The sequence below is a fragment of the Salmo salar genome, chromosome 03 (genome assembly GCF_965601325.2).
Source record: "Salmo salar chromosome 03, fSalSal1, whole genome shotgun sequence".
In the NCBI taxonomy this organism is placed as follows: Eukaryota; Metazoa; Chordata; class Actinopteri; order Salmoniformes; family Salmonidae; genus Salmo; species Salmo salar.
Window position 1 is genome coordinate 37,454,624 of NC_138293.1, and position 24,492 is coordinate 37,479,115.

Consider the following 24,492-nt stretch of genomic DNA (forward strand, 5'->3'; position numbering starts at 1 on the left):
TTTACACAGTCAAATGTAACGAATCCCTACATTTTTTATATTGTAATGTACAAATGATACGTGACATCAATATTTAATCAAAAGGGGACCTTCGCGCTTTCCCAGAAGTTTGGTTGGTGCGTAAAACCCGTACATTCAGATAAGCAAAAAGGTATGATGCGTCCGCACTTAAAAAGATGTGGCATAAAGCTTAATTCATTTTTTCCATTTTATTTAACTCAGGAGGAGATTGACATCGATCTGGAGGCCTCTGAAACTAAGGAAGCTTCCCTGGCCATACAGAACAAGTTCAGACATTTCCAAAGGTAAAACAAAGTAGTAGAGAAAGCTTTATGCAGGAGAAAATGGTATGTTAATGAGAAACAGAAAGACTGAAAGGGAATGAGAGGGTCAGGATTAAACGGTAAGAATTACATTTCAGGTTTATTATCATGACCAAATAATAGTGATTCGGTTTCCCATACTGAGATGCTGGTTAAAGATTAGGGTTAAATGGAAGGTGATTGAATAATGCACATGATCTAAGTTTTTACTGCTTTTTCACAATTCAGTATTATTTACTGCTTTATCACTGAACTCACTTTCCTTGAGAGTCGAGTGTAATTTCTGGTAGTTGTTTTAATAGGGATTTTTTTGTTCCAAAATCCATTTACATTGACCAGTCGTGTTCTATATTAATTGCTGACCAAAATAAAAAGTATTGAGTTTCTATTGGTTACATTTAAACGGCGTAGGTCTCACACATTATATCAAGTCAAGATATCAATGCAATCAAATTGTATCTGATTGAATTGTAAATTCATTTAGAAACAACAGTTCACTGGCTGAAGAAGATGAGCAACCCTGGGAGACCGCCTGGTTGACGCGACTCTCATGGTACAGAGCGAAGGAGAGCTATGACACATTGGCCTGGACAAGAGTCAGTTTGTTGGTGCAATATTTTCAGAAATTCTGACAGACAAAGATGTAGTATATTTAATTCAACTGCTATTAATACTAGGTACATTTCATATTCACAAATGCAAATGGTCTAATTCAAAACCTAACTTTTTTCATTTTATAAATGAGTTTAAACAATATGGCACTACTTTAACTAAAATGGGGGAAAAAATGAAAAAATTCAGGGGGTTGAGAACTCTCGATGTTTGGATTTGAAAAAACATCAGTTGTATTGAAAGCGGGAGGAGCTCACAGGCTGTGTGTGCTTGTCCGTGTGGGTGTTTGAGTGAGAAAGACACAGAGGAGAACCAATCAGTAAAAAAAAAGCACAGCCCCGTTCATTATCAACGCTTTGTGCCTACAACATCAAGGAGCCTTTCCAGACTCTGAAGTCAGGAAGACTTCGAGTTTGGTGTCAGCCAGACTATGGGATACTGTGCTTGGCTCAAAATCACTGCTCATATTTTCTGCCATGTCATATCACGCCACTAGAGGCTGCTGCTGTCTAGACGTGGACAATGCATTTCAGTAGCATGAGTTTACATCAATCACAGTGGATATCACAGAAGGACCATGTAGCTGCTGAAATGTTGTGTTTTTCTCCTCTACAACTAACACCAATGAGGACACACAGTTGTTTGAAATACACAATGCTTACAAAAGCCATATTGTGTGAGTTTTAAAAGGACCTCCCCCACCCCCAAAAAAACCTCTCCTTTCCCTTTATTTCTCTCAAATGAAGCAAATGAAGCGTAACAGGCCATGGGTTAAGCAAACGGCCTTCATTTTCTACAGTCAACCAGATATGCTTGGCATCTCAGTCAACACTCGTCCTGTCCCCTTACAGTACACATTCCCCATCTCTACATTCCGTTCCCCCTCATATCCCTCTCCACAAGAGCCGGAGGTGACTAAATAGGAATTAGCACTGCTAGCCACTGAATACCTAGGGAGGGGGGAGTTAGTATGAGATCATGTAGCAGACTTTTATTTATAACTCCCCTCTCCCCTTTCAATTTGTAAACTTATCTCACATGCAACACACACACACGCAGACACTTGCAAGTCGACAAATTCACAGAGCACAGACAAATAAAAATGCTTTTACCATAGTAAAACTATCTGTTGGTTATCACTGAGTCAAGACTGATAGCCCACAGGGCAGGCTAACTGACCTATGTACTTTATGTCTAGTGACACCAAACCAGAAGCGTCACCCTTACCTCTCACCCCTGTCCCTGTGTATCCTAGTGCCACATTGTAGTGCCGGGCCAGTGCCAAGAGAAGCAAACTGGACACCAGCACCCCTGCCAACATGTCCCTCATCGTCCTACATCTATTATTTTTAGCCAGGATCGGAGCCCATCTTAACTAAATATGGGAAAAGTGTCTGATCTCCAGGACTATCTCTGACCATCCCCCTGCCCATCATTTCTAGTCTCTCTTGATTTGTCTCCCTCTAGGTAGTGGAATGTCATTCAATCACTTCTTTCTATTTCAAACTCTCCGTCTTTCACGATCCTCTTCTTTACTGAAGAAGAGCTGGGGGGGAGTCTGTTCCTCCTCTCTTATGCCACCTACTTTTAACCTGCCACACAAACACGCAGATGCAGGCACACGCACGCACGCACACACACACTCATGCACGCATACAGGATCGGTCCCTTACTCTCGTCAGCGCTGTCACCTCAACAGCCGCTCTAATCCCCTCCCACCTTATTTCACACACACACACACACACACACACACACACACACACACACACACACACACACACACACACACACACACACCTACATACAGAATTAAGCCCACCCCCTCTCGCTCACTCTGCCCTGTTTCCAGCTCCCCATGTGAGAGGTTTTTAATAAGGGGGGCTCAGGAGTTGGTCTTGCTCTGTTCTGGGTGGTGGGGATCGGAAGTCCTTCCTCATTTTTATCAAATTATTTATTTATTTATTCTTTTTTTTAAACTCATTGAAACTATATTAATTCCCAAATAAGTAAGGAAACATGAATTGGAGCTGGGTGGTTGTGGCAGTCCTTCTGTCTTGCGGGGGACTGTCATGGGGTGAGGAGGGTTTGGACTTCCCTGAGTACGATGGCACGGACCGGGTCATCGAGCTGACTGCCAAGAACTACAAGTCTGTGATGAAGAAGTATGATGTGATGGTTCTGTACTACCATGAGCATCCCGGAACAGACAGCGTTTCCCAGAAACAGTTTGAGATCGAGGAACTGGCCCTAGAGGTGGGTCAGGGGACTGGGAGAACCTGTTCAGGGGGCTGGGAGGACTTGGTCAGGAGAGTGGGAGGACCGAATTGTGTGGCCAGAAGGACTGGGTCAGGGGCTGGGAGGACTTGGTCAGGGGACTGGGAAAACGGGGTCAGGGGGCTGGGAGGACTGGATCAGGGGACTGGGTCAGGGGGCTGGGAGGACTTGGTGAGGGGGCTGGGAAGACTGGGTCAGGGGACTGGGTCAGGGGGCTGGGAGGACTTGGTGAGGGGGCTGGGAGGACTGGGTCAGAGGGCTGGGAAGACTGGGTCAGGGGACTGGGTGAGGGGGCTGGGAGGACTGGATCAGGGGGCTGGGAGGACTGGGTCAGAGGGCTGGGAAGACTGGGTCAGGCGTTTGGGAGGACTCGGGCAACTGGGTGGGGGTTGGTGAGGAGAGGGAAGGGAAGGGGTAACTGGGAGGTAGAAGTGGGACACAGTGCCTGGGTAGGGATGCACCATCTCTGCTATAATTGATCAATGCGTTGAGGCATTATGGACTGTGAAAGAAGTGTGTAATAAGGGCTAGGTGGATACAGACAGCATTGACAGGTAACTAAAGTGTTGTTGTTAAGGGCATAACAACTCAAATGTGACCTTTGCGACAATTTTCACAACAAAGATGATGATGATTGAAATTAAGATGTTCTTGGCAAGAGATCAGAAGCAGCAGTTGCAAGGGTCAGACTATTAAATTGATTTGGACAAAGTTCATTACATTTTAAAGGCTTTTTAGAGGCTGAATTAGTCATCAAGGTAGATGGGTAGAGGCAGACAAGATATAGTCCATGGGCCTGCAGAAAAATTCGTCCACTTTGGGGTGGCAAAGGTTTGATGGTATTAAATTGTTCCCCACAAGACCCTGATCAAATTGATATATGATAGCCACTCCAAAATAGTATATTTTTTAGTTTTTCACACTTATATATATATATATATATATATATATATATTGTTGCTGATAAAGGAATGTTCACATGCATATTGAAAATGACTGTGTCAAACACCAATGATATTCTATTGGGTGGATCTCATCTTAAAAACCATGGAATTTGGTACATTTTTGCTAACAGATCTAATGATTTACCTAGACTGGCACATCATTGAAACAATGTTACAAAGTCCGACAGATCAAAATCTGGTAGCGTATTAGTTGCCACCTGTAATAGTACTCAGCAGTACTCAGCTAAAATAAAAGGTGTGCACTGTCATTTGTTGAGTTGTCCCAGCAAGTTAACACAAATATTTAGGTAAACACAATCATCTCTAAAAAAAGAGCATTGGTGATTATAATCTTTTCTGTCCCTGACCATCAAGATTTTAAAATGATGCTCTCAGACCTTCAACCTTACAAGTTATTTGATGAAATACAGTGAGCTCCTTTTTTTGGCTCTTTACTCCAGCACTTTAGATTTGAAATGACACAATGACTATGAGGTTAATGTGCAGACTGTCAGCTTTATTTTGAGGGTATTTTCATCCATGTCAAGGGGAATCGTTTAGAAATGACAGAACTTTCTGTACATAGTCCCCACATTTTAGCGGACCAAAAGTATTGGGACAAATTCCCTTATGTATGTTTTAAAGTAGTAAAAAGTTAAGTATTTGGTCCCATATTCATAACACACAATCACTAAATCAAGCTTGTGACTCTACACATTTGTAGGGTGCATTTGCTGTTTGTTTTAGTTGTGTTTCAGATTATTTTGTGCCTAATAGCAATGAATGGTAAAATAATGTATGATACTTGTGCATCTGTAACTTTCGCACTCATCATTATTCACAATTAATTTAGGATTATCCGTAATCAGGTTAGCATCCACGTTAATGTAGAAGTGTTTACAAACACATTCTATTCTTATTTACAATTAAAGTGATTCCAAAATGACACAATACATTATTTACCATTCATTTTTATTGGGCGCAAAATAATACTTTTTGGAGTTTACTTTATGTTAGCTAATCATTTTGGAGCCATTAGTTCAGTGGCTGGTTGACGAATTTAAGAGAAATTAGAAATAATCCACCTTTTTAGCAATTGGGCCATTGCTGATACCCTCGACATCCCTCAGCAGCCACTTACAATGCATATTTCAGTAGACCCTATACTACAATATACATGTTTAACATAAATAGTGTAACAAGACACCATCTATAAAAAGCAGTAAACCTAAGGCTTTAATACTTCACCAGCTATGTAAGTTGATGCCCTCATCAGGCAGTTTGTTAGAATGTTATGTTGGAATACAGTGTATATGACAGGATTCAAGACATAGATTTTATATTTAACTATATACAGCACCAGTCAAAAGTTTGGACACACCTACTCATTCAAGGGTTCTTTATTTTTTACTATTTTCTACATTGTAGAATAATAGTGAAGACAACTATGAAATAACACATGAAATCATGTAGTATTCAAAAAGTGTTAAACAAATCAAAATATATTTTACATTTTAGATTATTCAAAGTAGCCACCCTTAGCCTTGATGACAACTTTGCACACTCTTGGCATTCTCTCAACCAGCTTCACCTGGAATGCTTTTCCAAAAGTCTTGAAGGAGTTCCCACATGAGGTAGTCACCTGGAATGCATTTGAATTAATAGGTGTGCCTTGTTAATTTGTGGAATTTCTTTCCTTCTTAATGCGTTTGAGCCAATTAGTTGTGTTGCGACAAGGTAGGGGCTGTAAACAGAACATAGCCCTATTTGGTAAAAGACCAAGTCCATATTATGGCAAGAACAGCACAAATAAGCAAAGAAAAATTACAGTCCATCGTTACTTTAAGACATGAAGGTCAGACAATGTGGAACATTTCTTGAACTTTGAAAGTTTCTTCGAGTGCAGTTGCAAAAACCATCAAGCGCTATGATGAAACTGGCTCTCATGAGGACCGCCACAGGGCAGGAAGACACAGAGTTACCTCTGCAGCAGAGGATAAGTTCATTAGAGTTACCAGCCTTAGAAATTGCAGCCCAAATAAATGCATCACGGAGTTCAAGCAACAGACACATCTCAACATCAACTGTTCAGAGGAGACTGCATGAATCAGGCCTTCATGGTCGAATTGCTGCAAAGAAACCACTACTAAAGGACACCAATAAGAAGAAGAAGAGACTTGCTTGAAGCCAAGAAACACGAGCAATGGATATTAGACCGGTGGAAATCTGTCCTTTGGTCTGATGAGTCCAAATTTGAGATTTTTGTTCAACCCGTCATGTCTTTGTGAGACGCAGAGTAGGGGACGGATGATCTCCGCATGTGTGGTTCCCACCGTGATGCATGGAGGAGGTGTGATGGTGTGGAGGTGCTTTGCTGGTGACACTGTCAGTGATTTATTTAGAATTTAAAGCACCCTTATCCAGTATGGCTACCACAGCATTTGCGCTTAATGGGACTATCATTTGTTTTTCAACAAGGCAATGACCCAACACACCTCCAGGCTGTGTACGGGTTATTTGACCAAGAAGGAGAGTGATGGAGGTGACCTGGCCTCCAAAATCACCTGACCTCAACCCAATTGAGATGGTTTGGGATGAGTTGGACCACAGAGTGAAGGAAAAGCAGCCAACAAGTGCTCAGCATATGTGGGAACTCCTTCAAGACTGTTGGAAAAGCATTCCAGGTGGAGCTGGTTGAGAGAATGCCAAGCGTGTGCAAAGCTGTCATCAAGGCAAATGGTGGCTACTTTGAAGAATCTCAAATATAAAATATATTTTGATTTGTTTAACACTTTTGGTTACTACATGATTCCATATGTGTTATTTCATAGTTTTGATGTCTTCACTATTATTCTACAATGTAAAAATAAAGAAAAACCCTTGAATGAGTAGGTGTGTCCAAACTTTTGACTGGTAATGTATATGTATAATTTCATACCCTATATATATAATCATTACTACAAACCAGTGAACGATCCTGTTATGAGTAATATAGACACATTTTTATTTTTGAAAATAAAATATAGATAAATTAGGGAACCAAATACTGACCCAAAACGGTCTCATGAATAGTGTTTTTGGCAAATTTTGAGAACCTTTGCTAATATTTTACAAATATTATATATTTTGCAAACCTGGCTAAATTGGTTGTGTTATCTGCATATCTATAATATATTTTTTGTTATCATTAGGCATATTCCACCTATTATTGAAAGAATTGTGGCAATGACAGACCAATCCAATGAAAACCAATGGAGCTAGTTGGCGGCCATATTGGAAAATGTGTATGCTATGGTTAAATTAGCAATAGCTAGGCATCATTGTTTAGACTTTTCCTAGCTTTATGTATTGTTTGGTGCACATTTTGTGAAAATGGTTTAGCTGTATGTCTTTGCTGGACATGATGCATTCCTATGGGATTTAATATAGGGTGCAATGTACGGGCAGGTTTCACCTACTATTTCTTGATGTTAGCACAATTTATAGAATCATATTGCGTATTGTTTTAATTATTAGACATCCGTGAATGCTTTTAGAACATTTTCTAAGTGTTTTAATCTAAATGTATTTTAAACGGACACAAAACTCAGCAATTCTGGCAGGTTTTTGGCATGTTTTTACCACTAGTCTGGTAATAATTTGCTAAATACATTTAACTGACATACTTGGGACATCCTCATTGTAACACACATTTTAAGCCATTATTGGTCTTATTACATCAATCATTAAGTTATGGCCATGCAAAATGTTACCTTTTATTAACTAGGCAAGTCAGTTAAAAACAAACTCTTATTTTACGATGACGGCCTACCGGGGAACAATGTGTTAACTGCCTTGTTCAGGGGCAGAACAACAGATTTTTACCTTGTCAGCTCGGGGATTCGATTCAGCAACCACTAGGCTACCTGCCACTCCAAAATGCAGTTCCTTTCCGTTGAAATGAATGGCGGCCATCTTGAAAATAGGCTCCTGGGACTGATCATTGACAAAATCTATGATGGCTCTATAAACCTAAAAAAATAAATCTTGTTCTGTGTGTAATTTGGTGTAGTTATCATCTAGGGTACCATGTGATAATAGAGCAAATCCCAATACTGTCCATTCTGCCTCGATATTCCCCAAAATGAATACATGTATGACATTTGACCCCACCCCCGCCCCAGGTGGGCCCATAGATATGTCATTACCATTCCAATTGTTTCATACCTTATGAAGGTAATAACATGTCAGTTGCCTTGGATTGAGAAGATTGTTCTCTGATAATACAAAATGACATTTCATACCCTCAATCCTGTTGGCCCAACTAACCGCATAGGGGTCATAACATATAATGCAGTGATAGCCACATTTAGCTACCTCCGACACATGGCTATCATACCAAAATATGGACAAATTTGTTACATGTGGCCCTCTGGCCCATGGACTAATAATAACAGGAATGACTAATCAGCTGATACTATACATTTCCAATTGAGCGCTACTGCCTGATGGGAAATGTAGGGGGTAGCATATTGACCCACCTGCTGATCCAGGAATCTCTTGGTTGCTGGAAATGTCCCTGCGATGTATTGTTTAAAGACTGACTCATGGTTTTGTGGTCTTAGATGAAATGGGATAATGGTAGTGATGGGCATGTCTTTGAGGAATGGTGAAACTGTCTATGTCTCAAACATGACATGGACAGAAGTAGCAGGACCTCAAGTCATCAGCTGATCTGATTTACAATCCATCAAAAATAATCTCCTTCTTACCTAACATCTATCAGAAATGTACATTACTGAATATTCTGTACATATTGGTATGTTGAATTGATCCAGATGTGTGTACATGGGCATATTTCTATGTTGATATGTGTGTGTATGACCGTGTGTGTGCATGTGTGTGTGAGTGTAAGTGTGTGTCTCTTTATGTGACCCTGTTCTTTGAAGTACGCCCCTCACTACATATATCACACACTCATCTGCCCTGTTTCTCTCCTTGATTTACAACTGGCCTGCCATGTCATCATCTCATTTCAACAGTCTCTGATAGTTACACAGTAGGTCTGCTTCAGAGTCCAGTTCCTCCATAAAAATAAATAGACTTTCACCCAAATAAATAAAATCAGTAATTCTATTTCTATGGCTTCACCACTCCATTGCAAATCAGTTAGAGAACTCCAAAATGTCTATACGTACAGTGAGATATTTGGAGCTATTCCTTATTCACTCACATCTGTGGGCGGCGTGTAGTCTAGCAACTGAAGGGTTGCCATTTCAAATCCCGGGTCCGACGGGAAAAATCTGTCACGAAGTGAGTTGGCAACCAAAGGGTTGCTGGTATCAAAACCTTGATGCCATTGCCTGCTGCAGTGCCCTTGAGCAAGGCACTTAACCGCCCACAACAACAGCTCCCTGGAAGCCCAGTGTGGCACCCCCCCACACCTCTCCAAAACCTGTATATGTACAGTGTCTATCTCTGTATGTATGTATGTATGTATGTATGTATGTATGTATGTATGTATGTATGTATGTATGTATATGTACACACATTAGGAACACTGGCATTTTCCATGACATAGACTGACCAGGTGAATGTAGGTGAAAGCAATCAAGTGTAGTTGAAGGGGAGGAGACCGGTTAAAGAAGGAATTTTAAGCCTTGAGACAATTGAAACATTGATTGTATATGCTTGCTATTTACAGGGTGAATGGGCAAACCAAAATATTTAAGTGCCTTTGAACGGGGTATGGTAGTAGGTGCCAGGCGCACCGGTTTGAGTGTGTCAAGAACTGCAACGCTGCTGGGTTTTTCACACTCAACAGTTTTCTGTGTGTATCAAGAATGGTCCACCACCCAAAGGACATCCAGCCAACTTGACACAACGGTGGGAAGCATTGGAGTCAACATGGGCCAGCATTCCTGTGGAATGCTTTCGGCACCTTGTTGAGTACATGCCATGACAAATTGAGGCTATTCTGAGAGCAAAAGGGGGTGGAACTCAATATTAGGAAGGTGTTCCTAATGTTCTGTCCACTTTCAGAGGGATTGGGTTAAAAGCAGAAGTCAAATTTTGGTTGGAGTAATCTTAATCTGAGCAATATGGATGTCAAGAATGTGTGCATTGAGTGATGCTTTTTAATTACTTTTGTCACCACAGTAAATGTCAACCTTTATTTCAAATAACCATGTTAGGAGGCATGAAACATTATCTCATTCAGCAGTGAGACCCATAGGCCCCCTGGATGGTGTGAAACTGAGAAGAAAAGGCTGTTATGGGGCTCCCGTGTGGCGCAGCGGTCTAAGGCACTGCATCTCAATGCTAGAGGCGTCACTACAGACCCTGGTTCGATTCCAGGCTGTATCACACCCGGCTGTGATTGAGAGTTCCATAGGGCGGTGTACAATTGGCCCAGCGTCGTCCGAGTTAGAGTTTGGCTGGGGTAGACCGCCATTGTAAATAAGAATTTGTTCTTAACTGACTTGCCTAGTTAAATAAAGGTTAAATAAAAAAATATAAATAAAATATTGACTGGTGGATTATAAAGCAATCAGTACATTTTTTAAAGAAGTGTATCTCTCAGCGCTGACAAGGACTTCTGACATACAGGGCCTACCGTAGAGGCTGCCGGTTTCTTTTGTCATGCTGGCCAATGAGCTAATCCGCTCAAATCCTACTCTGCCAGGACTGGACCAACTATATAGGACTGCAACTTGACTACTTTGGACTACAACTCCCATCATTCCTGAAAGAGAAACACAACACAGCTCTGATGGTGGAGAATCTATTTTGAGACTGTTGCCTCTTAAGGAGTTGTATGGTTTTGTTTTCCTTGGACTCATTTAATCAACAGGAGATTGAATAATCAACAAATAGAGCAAAGTCTGATGCAGATATAAAACACCTTTTGGAAATGGTGCCATGACAAGGTGCCACAGTTGGAAACAAACACTTCAGGAAATGAACACGTGCATGTGTGAGTGTGGGTGTGTGTATTTGTGTGCGTATTTGCATGTACGCAGGTGCGTGTGCGTGTGAGACATATGTCTACTCATCAGGGTGTTTTGATTAATGATATGTTAATCATCATCTGAGAATGCGTGTTCACCCCCCCCCCCCCCCCACTTTCCTCTTTATGTTATAGACATCGAGTCCTAGCCCAGGGTTGGGGGCAGTACAGCAGGTTTTGGCCCCAGTACTGCGGTGTCGGCTAACTGGGCTGGCTGACTGACAGCTGCAGTACTGTAACTGTCAGCAGATCCTAGAGACTTGAGCGTCACCAGCACCTTGCCAAAATAGTCCTGGGTCGGTGTGGCTTTGGGTCTATATTTATCTAGTGCTGCTGTTGTGGCTGTTTGTGCATCCTACAGTGCGTTCTGAGTATTCTGACCCCGTTCCCTTTTTGCACATTTTCTTACGTTCCATCCTTATTCTAAAATGGAGTAAATCATTGATTTTCCACATCAATTGACAAACAATACCGCAAATTGACAAAGTGAAAACAGGTTTTTACATAAGTATTCAGACCCTTTCCTATGAGACTCAAAATTGAACTCAGGTGCATCCTGTTTCCATTGATCATCCTTGAGATGTTTCTACAAATTGATTGGAGTCCACCTGTGGTAAATTCAATTGCTTGGACATGATTTGGAAAGTCCCACAGCAAAAAACCAAGCCATGAGGTCGAAGGAATTAGCCATAGAGCCCCGAGACCGGATTGTGTCGAGGCACAGATCTGGGGAAGTGTACCAAAAAATGTCTGCAGCATTGAAGGTCCCCAAGAACACAATGGCCTCAATCATTCTTAAATGCAAGATGTTTGGAAGCACCAAGACTTCCTAGAGCTGGCCACCTGGCCAAACTGAGCATTCGGGGGTGAGGGCCTTGGTCAGGGAGGTGACCAAGAACCCGATGATCACTCTGACTGAGCTTCAGAGTTCCTCTGTGGAGATGGGAGAACCTTCCAGAAGGACAACCATCTCGGCAGCACTCCACCAATCAGGCCTTTATGGTAAAGTGGCCAGACGGAAGCCACTCCTCAGTAAAAGGCACACAACAGCCCACTTCGAGTTTGCCAAAAGGTACCTAAAGGACTCTCAGACCATGAGAAACAAGATTCTCTTGTCTGATGTAACCAAGATTGATCTCTTTGGCCTGAATGCCAAGTGTCACGTCTGGAGGAAACCTGGCACCATCCCTACAGTGAAGCGTGGTGCTGTCAGCATCATGCTGTGGGGATGTTTTTCAGCGGCAGGGACTGGGAGACTATTCAGGATCGAGAGAAAGATGCACGGAGCAAAGTACAAAGAGCTCCTTGATGAAAACCTGCTCCAGAGCGCTAATGACCTCAAACTGGGACAAAGGTTCACCTTCCAACAGGACAACTACACTAAGCACACAGCCAAGACAACGCAGGAGTTGCTTCGGGACAAGTCTCTGAATGTCCTTGAGTGGCCCAGCCAGAGCCCGGACTTGAACCCGATCGAACATCTCTGTAGAGACTTGAAAATAGTTGTGCAGCGGCGCACCCCATCCAACCTGACAGAGCTTGAGGAGATCTGCAGAGATGAATGGGAGAAACTCCCCAAATACAGGTGTGCCAAGCTTGTAGCGTCATACCCAAGAAGACTCGAAGCTATAATCGCTGCCAACAAAGTACTGAGTAAAGAGTCTGAATACTTATGTGATATTTCATTTTTTATTTTTTTTATATACATTTGCAAACATTTCTAAACCTGTTTTTTCTTTGTCATTATGGGGTATTGTGTGTAGATTGATGAGGGGAAAAAAACAATTTAATCAATTTTAGAATAAGGTTGTAACGTAACAAAATGTGGAAAAAGTCAAGGGGTCTGAATATTTTCCAAATGCACTGTATACTGCTGTGTTGCTTCTTACAGAGTACATACTCAATCTGGAGCATCTAGATTCAACTCGGATTGCTGTTGGTTTGATCACTAGTATGCTGTGTATCTTTTATATGTATAGGGTAGATAGAACATTGTTAGCTGGGCCTGGGATCTTTTGCCCTGATTCCCCTCTATGGGGGAATAGTGTTGTAGGCTAGATAGTAGTGTCATGACATTATGTGAAACTAATGTGCTGTGCACTCTGTTTTGGTCTATTGCTGAGAGAGAGAGAGTGTACTCTAGGTCAGTCAACGGGAATAGAAGAGGAGAGCATGTCAGCTCTTTTCGATCCCTTCCCTGATTTGTCATAAAGCAAACTCTCCCCTTGCAGTCAGGCAAGAAATCTGTCCTCTTGTCAACTCATGGCCCCACACAGCAACCTTATATAGCTGTAGTAATCTGTTTGGCTAAAAGCCTTTAGCTGAGTTTAGCCCTCAATCTGTTTATCAGGCATATCTAGGCCCTGACCCCCTTAGGTCCTCTTCATTTGAATACCCCTCCCCGTGACAAATATGGACAGATAACCCACTGGGCAAAGACGTCAGTTCAATGTCTAGTTTTGATTTATATTTCATTGAGTGGTCAACTAATGTGAAATCAACAACAAAAATCGAACCATGTCATTGGATTTAGGTCAAAGGTTGGGTGAAAGGTTGATGACTTTTCCACGTTGATTCAACGTCATCAGATATGTTTATGTTGTTGAAATGACATAGGGACAACATTGATTCAACCAGTTTGTGCCCAGTGGGACATGTCTACAGGGTAAAAACCTATTCATCTGAGAAGTAAATAGTGTGGAGACTGAAAATCAACTTTCCTGGGACAGTCTGGTATTATACTATTATAACACTGTATAATAATTCAGCTCTGATATTTAGGCCACTCTTTTCTATTTACTCAGAACTAAAGATTCTCTAAACAGGTACATAATATCAAACTGCATAAAAAGACATAAAGCATGAGCCCCTATTGCTTGCATCCTGCGGTTACTGGCTAGGATCTATAGGCCTACAGTCAGTGCCAGGCCAGCTATTATCATTGTCATGCTGTGGAACATGACAGGAACATCCCTGGTTATGGAACTTTGCTATGCAATAAAAGTAACTGCACAGAAGCACTGATAAATGGTCCTTCACGCCAGTCTGTGTGTGTGTGTGTGTGTGTGTGTGTGTGTGTGTGTGTGTGTGTGTGTGTGTGTGTGTGTGTGTGTGTGTGTGTGTGTGTGTGTGTGTGTGTGTGTGTGTGTGTTTGGGTGCCTGCACCTCCTTTATGAAGTGTGAGGAGAGATCTGTGAAAGCAGGGTTGCACCTGTTGCTATCCAAACACCAAGTTACCCCAACACAGTCTGCAGAACTGTTATCCCGCCCCCTCTGTATGCATGCCACAGATGTGGCAACATCATTGGTTGAACTGGTTGTCAGACATAACGGTCAAGTTTCACACAGATTTAGAAAGTGCACGGACAGCGCTCTGAGTCCCAGGCTTTTATGGTGTTGGAACTGGAGGGAAATATGTGTGAAATAAGACAAGACATAAGAGAAGACAGCAACATTTTTGTTTACTTTAGTGTGTACACAGTAAACTGAGTATAACACCTATCCCTCCAGCAAACCCACAAAACTGAGGGTGTGGAAGTGAACGCATATATACATGTCCTTACAGAACACTGATAACTAAACCTTGAAAACAAACTCCCCATAAGTCCTTATAAGTTGTCCGTACATGGCACAGAAGATATTCCTGCTCAGGCTTAAGGGTGCCACTGTATGTCTTCAGTTATATGACATATTATCTTATTTCACAGCTTGCAGCTCAGGTCCTTGACGACCTTGACGATGAGGAAATTGGATTCTGCCTTGTTGATGAAAAGAAGGGCAGTATTGTTGCTAAGAAACTAGGTAAATACACACTGAAATGGACACTGTTACCTTTATTCAAGATTGGTTTGATTATTTAAAGTTCTGAGGTCAGTTATGATGGAATGTTACCATCTTTCAACATGATCCATCTAAGCGTCACCACTGACCAGGTGGACAAAACTACCTAATAAACTAAACTACCTGACCTGTCTCACTGGATGCATCTCAATAGTCATAAGTGGATTCCTCTCTGAGTCTTGCCTCCTTCATCTGCACCGATCAGGAAACATACTATAAGAGAAAGCAATATGGGTGGACGCCCGTCACCCACCGAGACATCACCTTTTTAATTATTTCATCTCCGTGATGATGAAGGAAAGGAAACAACGAATTTAAGCCACAAGACTATTGAGATGCACCCCTTGTGTCACTGTGCTAAGGCAGCCCATAAGAAAGCCTGACCTCTAGTGGATTTGAGGGTATATGTAACCCCTGAGTAGAACCTCTGTTTTCTCCTCAGGACTGGAGGAGGTCGACAGCATCTATATCTTCACCGAGGACGAGATCATTGAGTACGATGGGGAGCTTGCTGCAGACACAATTGTGGAGTTCATCTTTGATGTACGTGAGAATAATGTCACCCAGTTATGCCCTCTTTTACCTAGCTGCAATTTGTAGAAACAGACTATTTGTCCACTACTGATATATCCTGTACTGTTTATTTCTCTTTCCCCTCACCATTATCTCCCTCCACCATGCATCTTTCTTTTACTCTGTTCTAGGTTCTTGAAGACCCAGTTGAGATCATTGAGAAAGATGGGGAAGTTAAAGGTTTCCATAACAATGAGGAGGACATCAAACTGGTGGGCTACTTTAAGAGTGAAAAGTCTGAACGTAAGAATCTATAATCTATTCCTTTAACATTGTAATTTCGCACATGTTTTTACTGTATGGTATAAGTCTGCTCATGTGTATAATATTTTATGGATAAAACAATGTATTTATAGTGTATTTGTCAACTAAATATTGGAATTATTAAGATATTTAATAAGGTCTTAACAGATGCCTGTAACATTTCAGATTATTTGGCCTATGTGGACGCGGCTGAGGAGTTCCATCCACACATCAAGTTCTTTGCTACATTCACTCCCAAGGTGAACAACCTTACCCACTAACAACTACATCCTAAAAATTACACCGGAGCAGTACTCTACTCAAAAAGTAGCCCATTGCTCTTTCTGACCAATCCGCTGTGTTCCAGGTTGCCAAAGATCTGGGCCTGAAGGTGAATGAAGTGGACTTCTATGAGCCCTTCATAGATGAACCCATAGTCATCCCTGGAAAACCCTACACAGAGGAGGAACTTGTTGCTTACATTGAGGATCACGACAGGTGGGATTAATGAACACAGTGGCCAGAAGGGCACAATATACACTACTTGACCAGAAGTATGTGGACACCTGCTCGTCAAACATCTCATTCCAAAATTATGGGCATTCATATGGAGTTGGTCCCCCCTCTTGCTGCAATAACAGCCTCCACTCTTCTGGGAAGGCTTTCCACTAGATGTTAGACCATTGCTGCAGGGACTTGCTTCCATTCCGCCACAAGAGCATTATTGAGGTTGGGCACTGATGTTGGTCGATTAGGCCTGGCCCGTAGTCGGCCTTCCGATACATCCCAAAGGTGTTGGAAGGAGTTGCGGTCAGGGCCCTGTGCAGGCCAGTCAAGTTCTTCCACACCGATCTCGACAATCCATTTCTATATGGACCTCGCTTTGTGCATTGGGGCATTGTCATGCTGAAACAGGAAAGCGCCTTCCCCAAACTGTTGCCACAAAGTTGGAAGCACAGAATCATCTAGAATGTCATTGTATGCAGTATAATTAAGATTTCCCTTCACTGCAACTAAGGGGCCTAGCCCGAACAATAAAAAACAGCCCCAGACCATTATTCCTTCACCAAATTTTACAGTTGGAACTATGCATTGGGGCAGGTAGCTGTTCCCTGGCATCCGCCAAACCCAGGTTAGTCCGTCGGAGATTGCATAGCTGTGTGCTCGATTTTATTCAGCTGTCAGCAATGGGTGTGGCTGAAATTGCCAAATCCACTCATCTGAAGGGGTGTCCACTTCCTTTTGAATGTATAGTGTATGATGAGGAGAGCCAAGCATTTTGTGATTTGACCTGTAAAAACCCCAGGCCTATAACTAGGTGTAAGGGAATTTTCAGGTGAACCAAAAGGAGAGCAGTCGTTGATAATATCAATCAAAATCAACAGTTGCAACTGAGAGACACCTCCAGAGAAAATGTCTAACGGGCCTCTTGGAGACAGTACTAAATGTTCTCTAAACATCAACCCGAGAGGTTTGTACGAAGTCAAAACAAAAGACAGTGACTTTGCCAGCTGCTACAGAATCACAGTGTGTCCTCGGTCCTTGTACCTTCAGTAGCTCTGGCGTCAATCATTATCAAACGATAGGAGAATAATCCATAACATTCAGCAACAAGTCTAGCGACCACCAACCCATACACAAATTGTGTGTCACAAATAGAGCACTGGAAATAGAGCACTGGAAATCATGTACATTGCAGAAAGGGAAAACACAGAAAATATGCTAAGCAGTAAAATCCCAAATTTTAAAAGTGTCAACTTCCTCAATGAACAATAAAAAAATATCTTGCCTCCTATTTCTTTGCAGACCAACCATGAGGAAGATGGAACCAGATAACATGTATGAGATCTGGGTAAGCTATACAAACTATTCCCATAAAAATCACCCTACAAAACAAAATGGAAGCATACCTCGACAATTGTAATTGATATCAAGCTAAGTATTTCTGTGGCCTAAATGTGCAGATACTGATGGAAATACACTTGTAGGTACTTACTGGGCACAAACAGGTTGAATCAGTGTTGTTTCCATCTGTGGCCAGTGGGTAGTCTATATGTATTTATCATGGATCCCCATTAGCTGCTGCCAAGACAGCAGCTATTCTTCCTAGGTCCAAACATATTAAGGCACTTACATGACATATAAAACAGTACATCATATAACATTATTACACCACTACATATCTACATTACAAATAGTATAATACCACCATACAACAATATTACAATGTACTGTACAGTGGGGGAAAAAAGTATTTGATCCCCTGCTGATTTTGTACGTTTGCCCACTTACAAAGAAATGATCAGTCTATAATTTTAATGGTAGGTTTATTTGAACAGTGAGAGACAGAATAAAAATAAAAAAAATCCAGAAAAACACATGTCAAAAATGTTATAAAATGATTTCCATTTTAATGAGGGAAATAAGTATTTCACCCCTCTGCAAAACATGACTTAGTACTTGGTGGCAAAACCCTTGTTGGCAATCACAGAGGTCATCCGTTTCTTGTAGTTGGCCACCAGGTTTGCACAGATCTCAGGAGGGATTTTGTCCCACTCCTCTTTGCAGATCTTCTCCAAGTCATTAAGGTTTTGAGGCTGACGTTTGGCAACTCGAACCTTCAGCTCCCTCCACAGATTTTCTATGGGATTAAGGTCTGGAGACTGGCTAGGCCACTCCAGGACCTTAATGTGCTTCTTCTTGCGCTACTCCTTTGTTGCCTTGGCCGTGTGTTTTGGGTCATTGTCATGCTGGAATACCCATCCACGACCCATTTTCAATGCCCTGGCTGAGGGAAGGAGGTTCTCACCCAAGATTTGACGGTACATGGCCCGGCAAATGATGCGGTGAAGTTGTCCTGTCCCCTTAGCAGAAAAACACCCCCAAAGCATAATGTTTCCATCTCCATGTTTGACGGTGGAGATGGTGTTCTTGGGGTCATAGGCAGCATTCCTCCTCCTCCAAACACGGCGAGTTGAGTTGATGCCAAAGAGCTCCATTTTGGTCTCATCTAACCACAACACTTTCACCAGTTGTCCTCTGAATCATTCAGATGTTCATTGGCAAACTTCAGACGGGTATGTATATGTATTCTTGAGCAGGGGGACCTTGCGGGCGCTGCAGGATTTCAGTCCTTCACGGCGTAGTGTGTTACCAATTGTTTTCTTGGTGACAATGGTCCCAGCTGCCTTGAGATCATTGACAAGATCCTCCCGTGCAGTTCTGGGCTGATTCCTCACCGTTCTCATGATCATTGCAACCCCACGAGGTGAGATCTTGCATTGAGCCCCAGGCCAAGGGAGATTGACAGTTCTTTAGTGTTTCTTCCATTTGCGAATAATCGCACCAACTGTTGTCACCTTCTCACCAAGCTGCTTGGTGATGGTCTTGTAGCCCATTCCAGCCTTGTGTAGGTCTACAATCTTGTCCCTGACATCCTTGGAGAGCTCTTTGGTCTTGGCCATAGTGGAGAGTTTGGAATCTGATTGATTGCTTCTGTGGACAGGTGTCTTTTTTACAGGTAACAAGCTGCGGTTAGGAGCACTCCCTTTAAGAGCGTGCTCCTAATCTCAGCTCGTTACCTGTATAAAAGACACCTGGGAGCCAGAAATCTTTCTGATTGACAGAGGGTCAAATACTTATTTCCCTCATTAAAATGTAAATCAATTTATAACATTTTTGACATGCGTTTGTCTGGATATTTTTATTGTTATTCTCTCTCTCACTGTTCAAATAAACCTACCATTAAAATTATAGACTGATCCTTTCTTTATCAGTGGGCAAAAGTACAAAATCAGTAGGGGATCAAATACTTTTTTCCCCCACTGTATGTGTGTGTAAAGTGGGTGTGCTAGTGCTTGTGTGCGTATGCGTGTGTCTGTACCTTCCTGTTTGTCTCTTCACAGTTCCCGCTGTTCCATAAGGTATATTTTTTATCTTATTATACTGTTTGCATCAGTTATCTGATGTGGAATAGAGTTATATGTAGTCATGGCTGTATTTAGTACTGTACGCCTCCCATAGTCTTTTCTGGACTTGGGGATTGTGAAGAGACCTCTGGTGGCATGTCTTGTGGGGTATGCATGGCTGTCCGAGCTGTGTGCTAGTAGTTTAAACAGACAGCTCGATGCATTCTATATTCCCCATCTCACTTTGCATACTTTTCTTAGGAGGACGACATCGATGGCGAGCACATCATTGCGTTCGCAGAGGAGGACGACCCAGGTACAGAACCAAAGGAGCAACTAATGAGTCAATAGGATTGGGTAGGGGAGGAAGGAACCATTTTCAGCAAGAGGGGTTTCATAAGGCTTAATTTGCATTTAACCCTTGACCTTTGACTTCCCAGATGGTTTTGAGTTTCTGGAAATCCTGAAGGAAGTAGCAGAGGAGCACAATGATAATCCCAACCTCAGCATTGTCTGGATTGACCCAGATGATTTCCCCCTGGTAAGATCATGGTCATGGCTGGTCACTTATCAATACAATAAGATCCATCTATCCAAAGATATGAGATTCTGATTGCTGTTGCTTTCTTCCTGGAATATTATCCTCCCTCTTTAGCTTGTCCCATACTGGGAGAAGACCTTTGGAATTGACCTGGGCTCTCCCCAGATTGGTGTTGTGGATGTTGAAGATGTGAGTAATGTTCCTGTTATGCTCCAAATTGTCATGTACAAGGAGACTTGTGGTTCCACTAGCATTAAAAAAAATCCAATAGTCTATTTTTGGCACCGAATTACTTTGTGTATCTCTATAGGCTGACAGTGTATGGATGGAAATCGACGATGATGACGACCTGCCAAGCGCAGATGAGCTTGAGGAATGGATCGAAGATGTTCTGTCCGATGAAATTGATCCAGATGATGATGACGATGATGACGACGATGATGACGACGATGACGACGATGATGACGATGATGACGACGACGATGACGACGATGATGATGACGATGACGATGATGAGGACGACGACGATGAGGACGACGACGATGATGATGATGATGATGATGATGATGATGATGATGATGATGATGATGATGAGTAAATTGTTGATGTCATCAATGTATAAATCTGGCCAATATAACATAATCTGGCCAATCAACATCATCACCTTCTTCAAATCTTCCTTGTCCTCAGTTGAAATAAGTCATTAGGTTAAATCTGTAAACTCATATGGACATCATGTTGTCAACATCCTCACTCAGAGCATCTTGCAAAAAGATTGTTCCATTTCCCAAGCTATCCTAAACTCCCTTTGCATTGAATTCATTAAATACAGTACTTCTCAGAGTCCCAATCAATTTTTATTCACACCTGTAACTTTGCCATCCGTACAATATGAAAAGGGAAAACGTAAAACATTGATTTAGAAAATAATATTTTCACAACTGAATTATTTGATATTCACTAGCACTTAACCTAAAAACACCTAATGCTTCTGATTTTATATTTCAAACAAATAGAAGGGCTAACTCTGTTGATGCATTTTAAGTCTAAGGCCATCTGTAAACTTGTTGTTTGGATGTATTTTATTTTTGTTTTATTTTCTCTGGAATAAACGTTCGCCCCTCTCCCAACTTGTAAAATCCAAAGGTGCAAGCCGGCTTTTCCTGCAGGTCATAGGTCATACCAGCCTACTCAGTTAAATTATTGTAACTTTACTTGAAAAGGGCGGTTAGCTTTTTTCTTCTTGTGCACTGAAAAGTGCTGTAAATCACATGGATGTTTTCTACTGATAAAGAAATATAACAACAACAGTATTCTATTTTTTTAAACAAGAAAACTTAAACATACTGTAAAGTCTTAAAATAAATGACAGCTTGGAAAAAGATACAAACATGACAAGTGTTCTGGGTTCTTGTGCGCATGTGTGCTCTTGTATGCGAGAGAGACAGAGAATAAACAGTCATTTCTATTATTTGTCATGCGTTGAAACTGTACCATAAAACTATAAAAGATCAAAGCAATATGTCTCACTGTTAGAATTATTTTATTTTATATGACATGATGACATATTGCCATATTACGCAACACGCTTTTCCGGAAATAAAGTGAATTTGGCGCGAGACGCTGAGCGAACTTGGTGATGGAACGTCAGAGACACGCCCCCAGCTTCTCCTACCATGTGGTTGATATAAACACAGTTCACTTTGGTGACAAGCTTTTTCGCTTCAACATTTGTAACATTTTCTTAACTGTGCGCTCATTAACAACTGTCAGCATGTCTGTGTCCGTCGACGTGAATTTTCAAGCCCAGATTGTGTCTGTTTTGGATTCACTTACAAAGGTGGCCGTCGTGGAAATAACGAAACTGTTCGAGTGTCACTTCCTTGCTACAGGAACCACCGTTCTCATTGAAGGGCGGACAGAGCAAAATGAAATCCTGCAAACGGTGGACTCTGTCCAAAAGTCTGGCAAGAAATGTCTTCGCAGTATCGGAGTTCAAGTGGACGAGGAGTTACCTGGTATATGAAAGTGTTACTTCACCACACTGTAACGTTGTTGCTGTTAAGATCCCAGTGAAACATAGTTTACAATGTCATCAAACGGATCTTGCTGCTGGATACTTTCTTGCAACTAGCAAGTAGTACAATCATGTTCTCGGTGGAGCCATATGTAAAATTGTGTCACATATGGATAAATAAACACTTTAGTTTGCGTGATGACTCAGTCTTATCATTCTCGCTGAATGTGACTGAAATTCAGTTTTTTATGACATGTTGGAAGGAATTAGGATACTGCAAAATATAGATGACTGACAAAATGTCAACAAACAACATTTGAGGCAAAAAATAACAAAGTTATGCACAATAAGTGATTTATTTAATCTGTACATTGTTATTCATGTCAGTGCTGATCTGCACCATGCTGATCAAACCAATGGAATGTTTGTGCTTTGCTCTCTCCCCCCCCCCCCCCCCCCCCCCCCCTTCCATTCCCTCTAGCGCCAAAACAGTGCTCCTTCTCAAAGGTGAGCAGTGGTTCTTTGAAAAGGAGCAGTGAGGAGGGTCCTGCACATCATGTCACCTTGCTGGAGGCTAATCAGCCTGCTGACCTAAAGTGTTATGTTCTAGAAGACAAGGTCAGTGTTTGGGGGTTAATGTGATTTGTGAACCATAAGATGTATTTGGTGTTTGTTAAAATAACCCATGGCTTTTTGACCTGTAGTGTAGGCTAATTTGAGTTGCTGACACCTGTATTACAAGAGCTAAGTAGTCATCTTTTTGGCTTGTCATCCATCTGTCAGGATGTGGAGATGGTGAAGGGGAGCAGTCTGGAACCAGAATCCCCAACAACCACTGAGCCAGAAGGAGAACAAGTTATCTATTCCAGTAAACACATTCATTCTAGGTGGCGGTGAAGCTATAGATACATAAATATATTTGTTATAAAGACTTTGTATATAAAGGGTTGAGGTTACCATCAAACAACTATTTTATTTTCTATCCTCTAGCCCCTGTGTATCCAAACCACCTCTCTGGTACTGTTCAAAGCTCCCCAACTAAGCAGAAACTCCAGCCCCTCAAGACAGAATCAGAGAACGGAATGAACACAGAAAGGGTGACTAAAGTCATCTGCCAAATGGTCCCAACACCACAGCCTAATTGTGAAGAAAAGCCTACCCAGGTGGAGCCCCAGCAGGCCAGTGTCAGCACCGCAAAGGAGACAGCCTATAGCCCGTCCTCCTCAGATGGGGCTTTGGCTCCTGAACAGGCTAAGAGAAAGTTGACATCTATGGGTGCATTGGACCCTCCCTCTGCGATGAAGAATAAAAAGGTGGACTTCAAGCTGGACCAGATGATGAAGAAGAAGAAGAAGGTGGATTTCAAGCTGGACCAGATGAAGAAGAAGGTAGATTTCAAGCTGGACCAGACCTCCCTGGAGCACAAATTGACGAGGGCCTGCTCGGTGCTGCTGGTGAACCTGCTTTTGGTGCCTGGAGGGAAGAACTCTGGAGGGAAGAAGGCGGCTAATGGGAGCTACTGTCATGACAGCAAGAGGTTCCCCATGCCCAAGGACCTCAAGACCCACCAGGGCCTCCACACAGGCAGGCGCCTTTGCTGCTTCACTCAGTGTGGGAACGGGGTCTGGCGGCTTCAAAGCGTCCTCTCCCCGAGCCGCTCCTACGGCTGCAAGATCTGCGGGAAGACGTTCAAACGCAGGAAGATCTTGAGGAGGCACGAGCGCTTCCACAACGGGGAGAAGCCCTATTCATGCTACCAGTGCTCAAAGATGTTCGCCCTGCGGAAAAGCCTCCGCAGGCATGAGAGGTTCCACACGGGGGACAAGCCTCACAGCTGCCTCCAGTGTGGGAAAAGCTTCCGGCTTAGGGACAATCTGAAGGCTCACCTGCGCTTTCACACAGGTGAGAGACCTTTCACCTGCTCCTTCTGCTCCAAGAGCTTCAGAATCCTCAGGAACCTTGAGGAACACAGCGTTGATCACTTGGGAGTGACAGCGAAGTAGCTCACTTTCTGACAAAGAGAGCTGTGCCTATGCATTAGCACCTAGCAGCCTTTATCGGCTGGTTGTGTAAGCCGCATTACAAAGCTTATCTACCTCTAACTGAAACTACTAAATGTCCATTCCTCATTTATAACCTATCGTTATAAATCAGCATTGGTTGTTTTTGAAAGATACTATGATTGTAAATAACCATTATGACCGAAGATGGGGACAGTGGAAAGATCTG

General features: G+C 42.3%; 2 protein-coding genes across 2 annotated transcripts; both read left to right on the forward strand.

The window, feature by feature from the left end:
• Positions 1-2,800: 2,800 nt before the first annotated feature.
• On the forward strand, positions 2,801-21,391 carry LOC106600326 (calsequestrin-1). The gene is made up of 11 exons (XM_014191632.3): positions 2,801-3,188; positions 14,849-14,942; positions 15,424-15,524; positions 15,686-15,797; positions 15,984-16,057; positions 16,165-16,295; positions 17,604-17,649; positions 19,967-20,021; positions 20,146-20,246; positions 20,361-20,435; positions 20,557-21,391. Exons 1-11 carry the CDS (start codon positions 2,952-2,954, stop codon positions 20,842-20,844), a joined length of 1,314 nt encoding a protein of 437 aa, XP_014047107.3. The 5' UTR covers positions 2,801-2,951; the 3' UTR covers positions 20,845-21,391.
• Positions 21,392-21,807: 416 nt separating this feature from the next.
• On the forward strand, positions 21,808-24,462 carry LOC106600322 (uncharacterized). Its single transcript, XM_014191627.3, has 4 exons — positions 21,808-22,264; positions 22,745-22,881; positions 23,047-23,131; positions 23,254-24,462. The coding sequence occupies exons 1-4, from the start codon at positions 21,886-21,888 to the stop codon at positions 24,264-24,266; spliced, it is 1,614 nt and encodes a 537-aa protein (XP_014047102.1). The 5' UTR covers positions 21,808-21,885; the 3' UTR covers positions 24,267-24,462.
• Positions 24,463-24,492: the final 30 nt, after the last annotated feature.